Here is a 15,018-nt window from a genome sequence, read left to right as displayed (position 1 = left end):
GACCAATGTGTTCCCGATAGCCAGAACTGTTTTAGCTCACTGCTGAAGTTGATGCATTAGAGTTGGCCTCTGAGAGCTGCTGTTCGTTTTGGGATGTGGGTTTTTGGTACTTTATCAGGCAGCTTTGAGGTCTCCATAAAAGTGACTCAGAGAAGTATCTTGTATCCAAAAGCTGTGTGTGAAACATCAGCACTTTTCTTACTCCAAGACCCAGCTTCCCAAAACTTAGGGGAGAGGGACTGCAGTTAGAAAGGCTTCTGCCATAAGATGAAATCCTGCTTTCTTTTGTTAAGCCACGTCCTGCATGCAGCACAATAGAAGGATAAAATCTCTTTGGTTTGGGTTTTTTTTTTTGTTTGGTTTTTTGGTTTTTTTGTTGAGGACACTTGGTTTTGTAATATCATGAGTCAAAAATGATTTTTCTCTCTCCCCAGAGAAATCTGACAGAGTATTTTGTAGCAGTTGATGTCAACAACATGCTGCATCTCTACGCCAGTATGCTGTACGAGCGCCGCATCCTCATTTGCTGTAGTAAGCTGAGCACTGTAAGTCAAATGCACAAGAATTTCCTCTGTTCACACTCTGTAAGTTTTTTAATTACACTCATATGTAGGAAATTAGCTGATTATCTCCAGGTCTATCTTTCAAACGTAGTTATGCAGCCCCAGCTCAGTTCTGTGCCTTGTTGCGAGGATTTTGTGGAACTTCTGTTGGCCCCTGATGTTCAAAAGAATTTTTTGGGTACAGGCATTTTTGTGGCTGTTTGGTACACGAATGTTCAAAGACTTATGCCACGGTGAAGTCCTTGATTCAGAATTTACTTAACAGGGAAAAAAAAAAAGATAAATGACACTGTCAAATGGATATTCCAGTGAGCTCTTCCGATGGACCAGAGGAGTGGGCTGAAGTACATTGACAATGCACAGTTTTGCAGTTGTGTTTGATAAGGTTTAGTCTTAATGCTCCTTAGGCTCCGTCAAGTGTCTGAGAGATGAAAGCTGCTGAATATTCTAGAGTACTCTCTTCTAAAAATGGCTGGAGATCAAAACAAGCACAGGGCTTGATTCAGTTCAAAGTTTTGTGTTCTGCATTTCAAGGTTTAGCAGTCAATAAGATTGTGATTTTCTTTATGAAAGCAAATGCTCTGTGGTCGTGTTTGCTCTGGAAATGGCTATTGATTGCTTTCCTTTGTGAGTGCTGAAGATGGTTTAACTAATTTTGGTTTCTAGTGCTGTGGGCTGGGCACTCGAGCAGTCCTGGCTGAGGTACAGCTGCATTTGCACTGCCTGGGGCTGGAACTGGTGGCTGGCTGTCCGGCCAGGCCTGCTTGGTGCTTGAGATTCCAACTGCTCCATGGCACTGTGAGGCTCTGCAAGGCTGGAGCCATGTCCACACGCCCTCGTGAGGGTCTGCCAGCACGGGGCAGAGAAATGAGAGCAGCAGGACCTCAGGCTTAATCCCAGAATAACTATCACAATATCATTTTGAAAGTAAGTGAAAGGAGAATTATAATAGCCTCTGGCACCTAATAACAATTATTAATAATGTTTACAATCAATCCCACATTTAACTGAAAGCATTTAAGTGTTATAAAGTTTAATGCTATAGAAAACTTGTAAAATCTTAACTTCTCTATCTGCCACGTGTTCTATGTCCTCACTGCTAAAATAAGGAAAATTCCATCCAGGTCTGGTAATGGAAGAAAATGAAGGAGAGGTGTTTATTTCAGCAACCTACAGAATGAAAAGAACAGTAAATGATCAGAGAGGAGGGAAGAAGAGAAGGGCTGCCCAAAGCATTTCAGAGGTTGTGTGGTTGGTTGGTTTAATCTCTCCCTTTGTGACAGAGCCTGGGAAGAGGAATTACTTACCTGTCACTGTGCCTTCCTTAATGAGCCAGTTCACAAGTGGGGCTGGGTTTTTTTCCTCTCTTTCTGCTATTTCTCTTCCTTTTGCCTCTGTCCAAGATAAAAGCACGTCTGGTTCTTGGGAGGGAGGGGTATTCATACTGTGTGTTCCTAGCTCACAAGTTTCTCTAAACTGCTGGCAGATTGGAGTGACAGTGGAAGGCAGGTTTGAGGAGCTGGGCCGCAGCCAGCGGTTGCCGCTCGCCGTTCCAGCCCAGGAACATTCTCTGCTCTCAGCCTGTGCTTGGCAGTGCCAAGACCTTGTCCCTGGAAAGGAACCAAACCCCCCAGTCCCCGAGTACAGCCAGCCTGGGGGGCTGCTCAGGGGCTGCTGCCTTTGTTTGGAGCTTTTTAGCACAAAAGTGGAAGGGACCTGTTTGCAGTTCATTTCTGTTAGCATTGGAGACACACTTCAGACTCAGGGCTTGAATTCAATACCAGGTAAGGGAGAGAAAATGAAACCACCCTGGGTAGAAAGGCTTTCATGGTGGATTGAATTCCGTGCTACAATACGTGATCTCAAATTCAGATTTTGATTTTAAATATCCTTAATTGAATAAGATTTAGAGGTAACCGAACAAAGCTGTGTTTGTTAGCTATTTTATAAACCATATGTACTGAACCTATGGAGAAATTATAGCTGTTTGCTTGGATTTTGTTCTTCTTCTCTACAAATGGAAATGCAGATCATTTCTCAAAATTTTAAACCAGGTATTCCTGTTAAATTTTGTTACATATTCAGTGATCTAACTCCTCAAGGAAAGCCAGATGTGACCAAGATGATAGATCCCCTGTGCCGGGCAGAAGCTCACCTGCTGGTGGGGCATGCTGCTGCAGAAATGCAACTGGAGCTCTCCTTGCACCCAGAGCTCTCCTTCAGAACCTGCAGCGTGGCCACCCCAAGGTGTTCCCTGGTGGGAGCAGGGCAGCAGCACCCGGCTCTCATTGTTAGGTGTCTTACATGAAGCTCTGAAATGACTTCAGCTTGGGGATTTCAGGGATGTTTCTGTCTGGCTCCATCATACTGAGGTGGATTTCTTTGCTTGATTTTCCTGTGATTTCTGGAGTTTTAGCACAAAGCAAAGAATCCCACCGTGCCACGGGTGCTGCTCTGATCCTGGAGCAAAGCTTCCTGTGCCACTTCTGCCACGGCCTGGGGAGCTCTGACACAGCCTCTTGCTCCTTGGCTGGGGTCTGATTGGCCTCGGGGCTCTGAGAGTGAGGAATCAGAACAACATATGAACAGTTTGATACCCCACGTGTGCTAGAATTAACATCACGATTTGTCTTTGCTTGGTTTGATCTTGGACACCTTCAGCCCACACAGGGACCTCAGGCCCATGGAGTTTGTCTCCTCAGGACTGAGAGCAGCACTGTCCCTCCTTCCCCCTACCCAGAAGGCATTAAATGCTCAATTTCCTCCTGCCTTCTGAGAGCTGGGAGGGTTTGAGGGTTGTGTTCAAAACATCTCTCACAAGGGAAGTTGAGGGTAGTGCTTGAGCGGGGTGTCTCTGGAGATTAGAGGACACTGAACTGGGAACATGGCCAGGGTGGATGTGACTCTTTCCTGTCACCTCTGAGTTGCCTTGGATGTGCCTGTGTGTGCGTGCTCGGATTCATTTCTTTATTTCCCCAAGTGTGTGTGCTCCTATTCTTTTCTCACAGTATTTTGCCCATAGCTTTTGCTGAGATTGGCTTATTGAGCATTACCACCTGCTCCATATTAATATCCTTTGTGAATGTGACAAATATCCTGCTCATCTTCTTCTCCAAATTAATAATTATTGTTTGAAATAGGATTGAGAGCAGTAATTTCCTCTGTGAGGATTCTCCCCATGGCTTCACTGGCACTTGCCTTTGCTATTTCAGTACCTGTCACACCAAAACTCTTCTGCATCAGTTTTTAACAATATAACTGAGAAATTCAATGGATCAAATGAATAGGTGAAGGGCAATTAGATAAAATTCCCTTTTAATTCATCGAGATTTAATCACTGAGTTTAGTGTACTGTGTTTTTAAGAAATGCATGCCACATTTTTCAGTTGGTGTTACAATTTCAGAGCAGTTTTGTGATATTGAATGGATGGTAATTTCCAGGTTTGGGACATTTGCCATTACTATTTCTTTTTCCCTTTGTGTTTTCATTTCCATGTTTCTGCTGGGTGTTCTTTGCAGGTTGGGTTTGTTGGGTGAATCATGTTCTCAGCTGATCACAAAGGCAGATGGCAGCACTCCTGCTCCCCCCGAGCCCCTTGTTTTTGTCAGCAGTGCTGTGTATTTTCTAATAAAGCATTGATAGGAAAGCAGAATCAATTCTTTACTTTCTTGCCTCCAAGTTTACCATTTGAAGCTTGGGGTTTGTCTCACCTATGCTGTGGTTTCTGTGTTTTTCAGTTAACTGCCTGCATCCATGGGTCTGCAGCCATGCTCTACCCCATGTTCTGGCAGCACGTTTACATTCCTGTCCTGCCCCCACATCTCCTGGACTACTGCTGGTAAGGCCATCCCCGTGGGAGCAAGCCCTGGCTGTGTGTTCTGGAGGGGGTGCGTGTCCCTCGCAGGGTGAGGCTGCTCCTGGGGATCCAGCTGGATAACCAGCAGCGAGTGAAGGCCTGGAAACCAAACGGTGCAGCTTTGAAGGAAGTTTGCTCCCGTGCAGCTGGTTTAAATGTTGTGTGTGCCTGTGTCAGGAACATAAAGAGTTATCTCCTGTGGAAATGAGCCTTCCCTGGCTCCCTGGCAGGAAGGGCAGGTCCCAGTCATTTGCAGAGCCAGCAGGTGCCTCTCCCTGGATAATGGGCTTCTCACGTGTAATTAACACTTGGAGAGGCTGCCCCAGCTCCCCTCGGGTACCTGCTGCTCCAGGGCTCAGCACGGCCTTTGCCTTGGAGGTCGGTTATTCAGGGACTTCTGACAAAGGCAGGGCCAGGGGCTGCCCAGAGGGGGAAAAAGCAAAGCCCGGGGCAGGAGAGTCACTGAGCATCACTGAGGGGATCCTTTGGTGGCCAACACCAGCCGTGGCAGGAGAGAGCCAGGCTGCGTGCAAAGAAGGATTTCAAAATGCCCAACTGTTAGGCAGCTCACAAATGCAACAACTGATTTCCTTACCCAGCCTGGAACTTTAATTGGAGGGGTGGCTACACACTCGGTCATTTTTTGAGTAAGTCAATTTAGCAACAATTTATGAGCCATAAAATATTTCCCAAAACAGAGTCCTCCATCTATTTTGTAACCACATGAACTTGGAGATGTCATTTTTGCCTGGGAGGACAGAGCAATCAGCTCCCTGCTCTAAGGCAGTATTTCTGCTTCCTGGTGTCTGCCTCTACAGGGAAATGACCTGAGATGATTTAAAATATAAAGGTTCATTTAATTTTAATTATTGCCTGGTTATTTCTTTTGCAAATATGACATAAGAATTTTGGAGAGCTGAAATGGGAACAAAACTTGAAGCAATGAGAATTCTTCAGTTCTTATGAATACAGAGTATCTTGTTCATTCAGTTGGCCGTGCTCATTTACTGACTGTGCTGTGATGTTTTGAATCTTCTCCTGCTCTTTTAAAACTCAAAGAAGGATGGATAGAGTGTGTCACTCTATATCTTTGAAGGTTTTTTTGAAAAAAGTATATTCCACCTGTGATTATTTGCCTCTTGCTTCCCATTTTCCTATTGAAAGGGTTTTCTTAAATTAATATTTCTGTTCCCCTGCCTTCCTCACTGAGGTGCCTTCCCTCAGAACTGAAAATGCTGAAAGGCTGTGTCTCCCAGGTGTTTGCTCTGCAGTGGGGATGCTGACTCAGTGCTGCTGGTGGATCCTCCTTGGAGCTGGAATGACTTCAGTCACCTCATCCCTGTCATGTAGATTGTTGAGGACAAGGGGCAGGAGGGGAAGCAAGGACTAGAGTGCTATCCTTTATTTGTATCTTAATTAGGCACCGCTCTTTAATGTATTTTCAGCCCAGGGAAACCTTTTTGGTGCAGGAGACTAAAATACTGTCACTGGAGCCCATACCTTAATGCACAATTGCTTGTTCCTTTGCTCACAGACCAAGAGAGGAGGTACAGAAGCACAGCTGCTGTGCTGGTGGCTGCTTTGGGGTTGTTTGTTGGGTTTTGCTTGTTTAGAGAACATGCCAGCAGGTGCCAGAAGTCCTGGTTAGTGAGGTGCTGCCACCAAGCATTGATAGGCAGGCACATACAGCTATTTGAATTTGGCCAGATCTTGTCCATCTCTTGGGAATTCAAACATTTGGTGATGGGAAGGAAGCAGTGTATCAATTTTCATCACTACTTTTGCCACTTGGTTTCTTGTTTCTGTGAAACCACTCCCACTGTGACTGTTTGCTTCCTTGCTCTCAGTGTAAGTGTTTAAAATGAGCCCTGAGAAAAGCCCGGCTTTGCTGAGCTGGGACACAGCTGAGAGTGTGCTGAGCCCCAGAGCTCTGTCCCCAGAAGAAACAGCACACTTTGCAGGGTGATTAAAACAGTCTTTTCTATCAGACAGACAGCTTAGCAGCCAGCATGAATGAATTCTGAGAGCACCCTGGCACAGCTGCTGAACAAACACTGCTGTTGGGGCAGTTTGCCCTTTCTCCAGCAGTTTTTTTAACCCCCTTTCTCGTATTTCCTAAATCTGCATATAGTCAATGTGCTCCTCGAGTAGGTGGAGGCGGAGCTGGAGTCCTCCTGCTGCTGGGAAACAAAAATTCCTGCCCGGGAGCTCTGGGTGGGCATTGCCATTGAGCCTGGCACACCTGGGCACTCACCGAAGCCTCTCGTAGCTGCTCTCCTGGTGACAGCTCTGCGTTCCTGCACTGTTCCAGTTTATGCAGTCAGGTTTCTAATTTGCATCAATTACCCCAGTAAATTTTGGGTGGAATTCTGTTGCATTTCAATGAAGAATGTGAAGAGAAATCAGGAGACTGCCCTGGAGAGGGAAGTACCAAGTTGTGTGGAGACAGCCGCCCGTTAAGTCAATGTTTGTAGATTTTCCACATTTACCATGGATGTGGTAAATGTGCTCTCATCCATTTCCTGAACAAAGAAGCAAAATGGTGAAACCCCTGCGTCGCTGTAAACAGGAGCCTTTTGGAGGTCCTTGGGCTTCTACATTACTTTCCTGGTGAATTGCAGTATTTTTTAAGGCTGGGCTTTTTTCACTTAAGAAGAAATGTCCCTCTATTTCACCTGCTTCTCTTCCAATTAGTAGCTGCCCACCTCTTGGGAGCATAATTAAGAGGTCTCTAGTTTGCCTAAGGAAACGAATTAAAGAAATTGTAAAAATGCAACTGTAATGAATGGGCAGTGTATAGCCATTATGTCCCAAAATCCATATTCATGCTTACGCATTGCTACTTTAATGGTTTGATATTTACCTGTATAACTCATTCGATTATAAATAAGGCCGATTGCCTTGGGAGCCAGCATAGCACAAGAGGAGTAATGACCCCTCTCTTTGTTCCAAAAGGCTCACGCAGGCACCTTGTTTGAGCAGTAAATACACGTGGTAGAAACTGATACTTCTTAATTTTGCACTTAATGGCTATTGGCTGCCACAAACAACTTCGAGTAATTAGTAGTTGTGGCTGTAAGAAGCCCCAGGACTGATGAAGTGTCAAGCAGTGGGGAAGGCCTGCTCTGAAGGGCAGTCTTTAATCTGCCAGGGCTCCCAGAAGGATTAAAGGTTGTGCCGAGTGTTTCTGCCCTTTATACAAGGGATGTGTCTCGCTCAACTTCACTTGGAAGTCTTGCAAGTACAAATCTACCCTGATAAAATATTAAAAGCTGCTGGAGTGTTCCACGGCTCGGGACCTGAATGGCAGTGAGGAAGGACAGTTTCAGTGTGCCCTGGGTGGGGAAGGGGACACACCACATTCCCCTGCACAGGATGCTAAAGGTCTACTTAAATAATGGCCTATGATTAACTCACGGTCAAGAGAAATGGTGATAAAAACAATTTATGAAGCCTGACGTGAACTTGGGGTATTTACCTCTAGTGTGTTTCCTATTCGGTCATATTGATGAGTGATGATGGAAGAACAGAATCTCACTGGTAGATTTTATTGGAAATATTTATGCTCTTTACCAGAATTACATTTTATTGAGGTTATTTATGCAGTCCCTGTAATTATTTTATGTGCTGTATTTCCATTACATTTAATGTTTGTCGCTTCAAAATTGAAACGACGAGCCTTTGCACCCGAAGCTGGTCCATGGATCGTGAGCCGTGTCTTTTCTGGCTTCGTTTGGAGATGTTAATAAATGGCTGGTTTTCAGGAATACTGCGCTCTTCCTGCTTCCTTTCATTACATTAGCTGAGGTTCCACTAGATGAGACATTTGCAGGGTTAAGACTTCCTGCCGAGGTTCCGACGTTGTGCGGTGGGGATTGAAGCCGTGGCGGGGCTGGAAGTCCTTAATTGGAACCACATTGGCGGCGGTGGCACCGGAGGGGCCGGAGCAGCCCAGCCCGGCCCGGGGGCTGTGGTGCAGCCAGAGCCAAAGCAGTGCTTCATTCTCTCCGTAGAAAATCCTGGCTGTTCTCTTGCTCCCGAGCTCTGGCCACTGGAGCTGAAGAGATGGCATGTGTCACAATATTTGCCCGTGACAAAGCAGAGCTCAGCAGAGCAGCCCTCGCGTGTGCAGGCGAGTGTCCTGGGGGGCAGGCAGACCTTCTGCCCCGGCACTTGGGCACGAGTTCCAGTTGCCACCTGTGGGACTCCCAGGAAGCAGAACACGGGGGATGATTCTGTGCTGCTGCAGCCCCTCTGGGCTCTGTCCCAGGGGGCTGTGGGGGTGCACTCGTTGCTGTGACGTGGGACACGCTGGAATGTTCTGCCAGTGAACTGCGAAGGGCTTGTGGAAGTTGTATGTGTGTAATGTCTCAGAAAGGAAAAAAAAATGGCTTCACATGGAATTTCTGCTGCAGGGGCTGTTTCCACCTCGGTAGAGCATCCTACAGAGTGGCCGTTTGAGGGGGTGTATTAATAAACAACATAAATATTAATATGCTTATCAGTAAATATATTTTAAGGTATTTCTCAGGAAAAGGAGAAGCAGGGATTTTTGCTGGCCTGGTGTCTCAGGAGCTTTTTCAGTACTGTACTGCTCTTACTGAGCAGTAGGCACCAGCTCAGAGCAGCAATATGGGAGATATTTTAATCCGAGGCAGTACAGTGACATTTCTCTCGTTTTTTCATCTGAAATTGAAAATGAGCTCTTTGAGCTTCTGCATCCAAAGCGAGCTGGGGCTCTATTTTAGAAGTTGTGTCTGTCTGTGTGCGCTGCGTTTCGCAGGCAGGATGTGCCATATTTGCAATTAGCAGCTCTGGCAGCCTCGCTGATGGCTCGGAGCGCGAGGGGGAGGCTTGAGCAGCTCAGCAGTGGAAATCCTGGACACGAGAGGCAGCTCCCATCCGGGGCTCTGCTGCTCCTTCTCGGGGCTTGCTCACATCAGGGAAGGGCCATGGAGAAGATCAGTCTCCCCTTGAACGCTGGGGCTAACAAAGGAGTCACTCCTGTGTCCGAGGCTAAAACCTGGCCTAAGAGCTCTGGGGTATTTAAGGTTTGTGTCCTGAGGAGAATATTCGTATCAGCAGATGCCCCAGGAACTCTGGAGTTTATCAGGCTCTTCAAAAGTATTTTTGATGTTTTCTTTTACAAATGAGAACATATCAAGATTTATACTTAAAAGTAAATTACTTAAAAATGTGTTTGGACTCATTCAAAGAATTCGAAACTTGTACTACTGGGTGATGTGTATACATAAAATTAACCACTTGACACTACAGCAGGGTCCAGCTTTTGAAAGAATACTCTTGGAAAAGTCTGTGTATGCTTTTAAAATTGCAGTAACACATTTTGTTAGTTTTCTAACAAAAGACCCCAGTGCTAGGTCTATGTTTAATGGCTGTCCTTAGGTACCTACCTAAACTTAGTCACTTAGAAATTCTGTCCTCAAGAAAAGGAGAAGTCTTACAGGAGTGGGAGACTACTGCATACTAAAAAACATCTTTTAAATACGGACTGACGCCTTGTTCACAGGTGATTTGTTTGTATTTATGTTATCTATTGTTTTTTAAGCGAAAGCTAATCCAGCATGCCAGTGTTTTCCTGTAGCTGATTTAATAAGTCATGTGTGTTATTCAGGGTTACAAGGATGTAAAGCTGTGTTTCTTTTCCTCTCCACAGTGCCCCCATGCCCTACCTCATTGGAATACACTTAAGTTTGATGGAGGTAAGTCTCTCTCGCCATTTCTGGAGCTATATATAGCGGTGTGATTTAGAGCCAGATTCTGCAAGCAATTACACATTCATTCATATGCTTCAAAATGAAATAATCCTGTTAATTTGGGAGTGCTGGGGGAACTGAGTGAGGCACTCATGATGGCATGGAGTGTTCAGGAGCCCTGTTTGCTCGGCGCTCCTTGGGCACGCTCCCGTTTGCAGCTCACGCCGTGCTCCCCTCCCCACCCCGGCCTTCGTGTCATCGCTCAGCGCCTTGCCTGGACTGGGCACAAAGGCAGAGTCCATATTAAACCACAATGTTGACAGTTACAGCTCTCTTTTAGGCTTTTGCAGACAGATTGTAATTTTTTAAATGTTCAAAAGATCTGAAAAGAAGGAACTTGCAGTTAATGTTAACACAAAGCTGGCAGAGCACCAGCCCTCACAGAAAGCTTCTCCTATAAACAATTCCCAGTAATTCATGTGACTTTTAAAAAAAACCCTAAAAGTGGAAATAGCACATTTGCTTTTGCTTCCAGCACCGGTGAAACAGTGGATGACTTTCCTCAAAAGTATCTGGGGGACAACAAAAGAGACTGACTTAAGGTGCCTCTGAAGGGCTCATCCTCCCTGCCTGTGCCCTTCCCCAGCAGTGCTCCGGGTGGGAGTAGGCAATCCTGCCCAGGGAGCTCGGCCTCCTTGGGGCAGGCTGGAGGGCTGGGGAGCACGTGCCCCTGGACACGACTGGGCCTGTGCCCCTGGACACGACTGGGCCTGTGCCTCTGGACACGACTGGACCTGTGTTCCTGGACACGACTGGGCCTGTGCCCCTGGACACGACTGGACCTGTGTCTGTGCACCTGGACACGACTGGGCCTGTGCCTCTGGACACGACTGGGCCTGTGCCCCTGGACACGACTGGGCCTGTGCCCCTGGACACGACTGGGCCTGTGCCCCTGGACACGACTGGACCTGTGTCTCTGGACACGACTGGGCCTGTGCCCCTGGACACGACTGGGTCTGTGCCCCTGGACACGACTGGGTCTGTGTCCCTGGACACGACTGGGCCTGTGGCCCTGCACACGACTGGACCTGTGTCTGTGTCCCTGGACACAACTGGACCTGTGCCCCTGGACACGACTGGGCCTGTGTCCCTGGACACGACTGGACCTGTGTCTGTGCCCCTGCACACGACTGGGCCTGTGCCCCTGGACACGACTGGGCCTGTGGCCCTGCACACGACTGGGTCTGTGCCTGTGTCCCTGGACACGACTGGGCCTGTGCCCCTGGACACGACTGGACCTGTGTCCCTGGACACGACTGGGCCTGTGCCCCTGGACACGACTGGACCTGTGTCCCTGGACACGACTGGACCTGTGTCCCTGGACACGACTGGGCCTGTGGCCCTGCACACGACTGGGCCTGTGGCCCTGCACACGACTGGGTCTGTGTCCCTGGACACGACTGGGCCTGTGTCCCTGGACACGACTGGGCCTGTGGCCCTGCACACGACTGGGTCTGTGTCCCTGGACACGACTGGGCCTGTGTCTGTGCCCCTGCACATGACTGGGCCTGTGCCTGTGTCCCTAGGGTAGATGCTGTGTGTGGAAATGGAGCCTTCCTGTTCTGGTTACAGAACAGCTTAGAGAGCTGGGGTTTACATCACACTGAGGAATTGTTCTTGTATTGTCCATAAAAATGGGTGATTTCTGGAAATATTGATTAATATTCTTCCACTAGGCCAAATGTGTGTAATAATGATGCCCTGTGTGTTTGTGTGTGCTGTGTAATGTGCCCCCTTTTTCCAGCATTAATGGGACCTAATTTTAGAAGGCAGTTTTTTCATGAAAAGATAGATTAAATGTACAGGATGTCTTTTTTTTTTCTCCATACCATCCTGGGGACAGATGATTTTTTTATGCCCTTCATACTGCTCAAGCAAGTAAAGAATTGCAGTACAGTGTGTCTGTGAATAACCAATTAGTTTAAAAGTCAACACATACATTTGTTTGCACATCATATGCTTCTGTTCAAGGGGCTACTCATAACCACCCTTGGGTACTGCACAGGCAGGAGTGTGGAATATCTAGGAAGAAATGTATTCTTCATTCAGACCAAGAAACTTTCTGCCCCACATCCGTCCCAGGCAATCCTTGGTGTGATTATTGTGGTGTCTGTAAAAGATGCAAGAGAGCTGCTAGGGGCTGGCAGAACATCTCCATACACACTTGGCAGCTTTCATAGATATTTGTGCTCACAACGAGCTCTGTGGTTGGCCTGGGAATGGATATAGAAAAGAAATTTAATAATTACACCTTGGAGTTGCTTTGTGTGAAGTCTCACTCCTGCCTTGCTCCATAAATCCATTGCCTCTTCCTTTGTCTCTGTGTTTCAGACTGCAGGGCTCTGTGGGCCTTCCAAACTCCATCTGTAAAAACTCAAAAAAAAGGAGTTGTTCTTGGAGAAGCCAATTTTCATCCATTTTAGTAACTTGTGAAAAAATCTGTTTAGTACTAAATCCAGTCTGGCTTTTGAATAGCCAGAGATTCTGGAACACAGACACGCTTTGGCAAAGTACAGTTATTCAAAGTGCCTTATCAAATAAATTAAATAAATAAACCAAACTGTTTGCTCTGCTCTTATGGATAAATTCAGTTACAGACAGAACTGCATCTTGCAGCTAACTCTGCTTTTTCCATTGAAAAGTAATGTAAATTTCCACAGTGGTGCTGGATCTGCCTGGTGGCAAGTGCTGCAGAATTTCTGTGCCCTGGGCAAGGGAAGGTGACATTTGTCACACGAGCTGGACACTTCCTAGGTTACCTCTAGTTCGTGGTGCTGGATGCTCACTCTATTTGTCCCTTCTTTCATATGTAAAGTTGTGTGGTTTTTTGTTTAGAACAACATTGTAGTTGCAACAGCATTTCTTTTTCTCGTGACCTGACAGTTGTATTTGTTTAAAAATATATTATCTTTTCCATATCAAAATAATTTTATAAACTGGAACTACAAACCGCTGCCATTATTCAGTATTCCTTTTTCTCTAATGCTGAAGTTTGACAAACAGGACTTTGCAAGTGTTCTGTTAGTGCACTCGTTGGAGTGTCAGGACAAGGGGCTCGTGTCCAGGCCTGCTGTGCTGAGGCAGGGGCTGTGCTCTGCTCTGGAGCCCAGGAGTGCTGCAGGTAGGCCTGGGCTCAGGCTCTGCCCCAGCAGCTCCCAGCTTGGATTCGTCCTCCTTGTGCCAGCACTCGTGGCAGCCTCATCTTGCCAGGGAAGGCAAGATGGGATTTGGGATATGGGAAACAATTGTTTTTACCTCTAGCCTTGTTTCTGTGGGTTTTGCTATCCAGTGTTGGAATGGGGCCTCTGGAAGAAGCAGAAGCGTTGGTGATTTTAAACAAAATCCAGCCTCTCTCAGCTCGACAGATCTTTCCTGAGCTGTTCGGTACCTTAAAGTTAGTTTGCAGTTTCCCGTGTTCCACGGGGGCTCTGTAGAAGGAACAGTTATTTTAATGGAAAATGACAAATTTTTCTTATGATTAAAATATCAAGCCTATCCATTGACTGTTAAATCTAATTTGCTGTGACTGAAATGTTCTCCAGTGAGATAAGATAATCTCCTGTTATAGGTCAGAGGGCTCCAACTGATTTATGGGGGAAAACCTTGGTAGAAAATACAGAGCTGTGTTTTGTGCTCTTATTTTTCAGCTTTTCTATCATCACCTAGTTAGTCATTCTTTATAAGATTTCCATTTAGCAATCCATAAAGTGACTTCAAAGAAGGCTAAAAGTTTATAAGCTGTTGGATAAGCAAGGCTGGAGCTATCACATGAATAATGGAACATGCTTATGGAACTAATTGAATTCATATTAGATGAAGATAAGTACTTAGTAGTGATAAATAATGAGATAGGGAAATGAAACTCTATCAAAAGAACACACCCCTTTCACTATCTTATTTTCTGCCTGTGCTCTGTAGGCTCTTTTAGTTCAGATTATATAGAGTTGCCCCGTGTGTTGGAAGCTGTGTCAAACTTAGTTGCACCTTTTACATTTTGTCAGGGAAAACGATTGTTCCTGCAACTGTTTGTGGAGGAAGGTTATCGTGTGATGGTGCTGATGGAGGGGGAGTGCCCTTGACCTAGGAGCTCCCTGCTGGAATTCGGGCACATGTGGTTCTGATTGACTGCTGGGGATGGCTGTGCTGGGCGCTGAGACGTGAGCTCTGGCAGCCGACTCCAGCGTGCCGGGATCCACTCAGGAGAACGTCCACCCTTTCCTGCTCTGTTTGGGGCACAGACCCAGCCTTTAGAGCTGGAATTGGTCGTTGGAAAAGTATTTAGTATCTTTTTTTATTAATATTCCAGTTATTCAGGGACTTTTTCTGGGACTTCAGAACTGCAATTCTTGCAAGATTATCCAGGATGAATTTGTGTGTGAAACTGCACGTTGCATTTCAGAATGTTCTTCTAAGCTTTTTCCTAAGGAAGGAGGACACTGGTGTATATCATAAAAGCTATATGAATAGATTTTTGTTTTACTTCAACCCGGTATCAGTAAAAATGTTCATGTGAGGAAAGAAATGCTGAGTGAAATTCCTGTTGTGTGAGTAGGACACGGAGGCTGATCTCCCCTGGTGTCGATAATGTCTCCTGTGCAGCCAGGGGAGTGGAGCTGGGGCTCTCAGAGCCCCCCACATGCATTTGGGGAGCACTTTTTGGCACGTTCCCCTGCTGCTGTCCGGGCTGAGGATGCCCTGCTCGGGATCCGGCGTGACCACAGCCCAATCAGCGTGCACTGGGTCTGAGCTAACGAGCCCTGAGCACGGCTTCTGTGAGCTTGGGCTCAGGCCTGACCTGCCGTGGGGGTCCTCTTCCCAGAA

The 15,018-nt window shown here is 46.6% G+C and overlaps 1 protein-coding gene across 7 annotated transcripts in view; it reads left to right on the top strand.

Annotated features, from left to right (window-relative positions):
* The window catches only part of DENND1A (DENN domain containing 1A), a 152,091-nt gene that overhangs the window by 71,544 nt on the left and 65,529 nt on the right, over positions 1–15,018 (top strand). For all 7 annotated transcript variants that reach the window (XM_038156104.1, XM_038156102.1, XM_038156105.1 and 4 more), the window contains exons 9-11: positions 435–545; positions 4,302–4,402; positions 10,098–10,143. In XM_038156104.1, the coding sequence (XP_038012032.1) occupies positions 435–545; positions 4,302–4,402; positions 10,098–10,143 (258 nt within the window). The remainder of the gene's footprint in view (positions 1–434; positions 546–4,301; positions 4,403–10,097; positions 10,144–15,018) is intronic.

Source organism: Motacilla alba, chromosome 17 (assembly GCF_015832195.1).
Source record: "Motacilla alba alba isolate MOTALB_02 chromosome 17, Motacilla_alba_V1.0_pri, whole genome shotgun sequence".
NCBI classification, from domain to species: domain Eukaryota; kingdom Metazoa; phylum Chordata; class Aves; order Passeriformes; family Motacillidae; genus Motacilla; species Motacilla alba.
The sequence above is the reverse complement of the archived record's forward strand: the minus strand, read 5'-3'. Positions and strand labels throughout refer to the sequence as shown.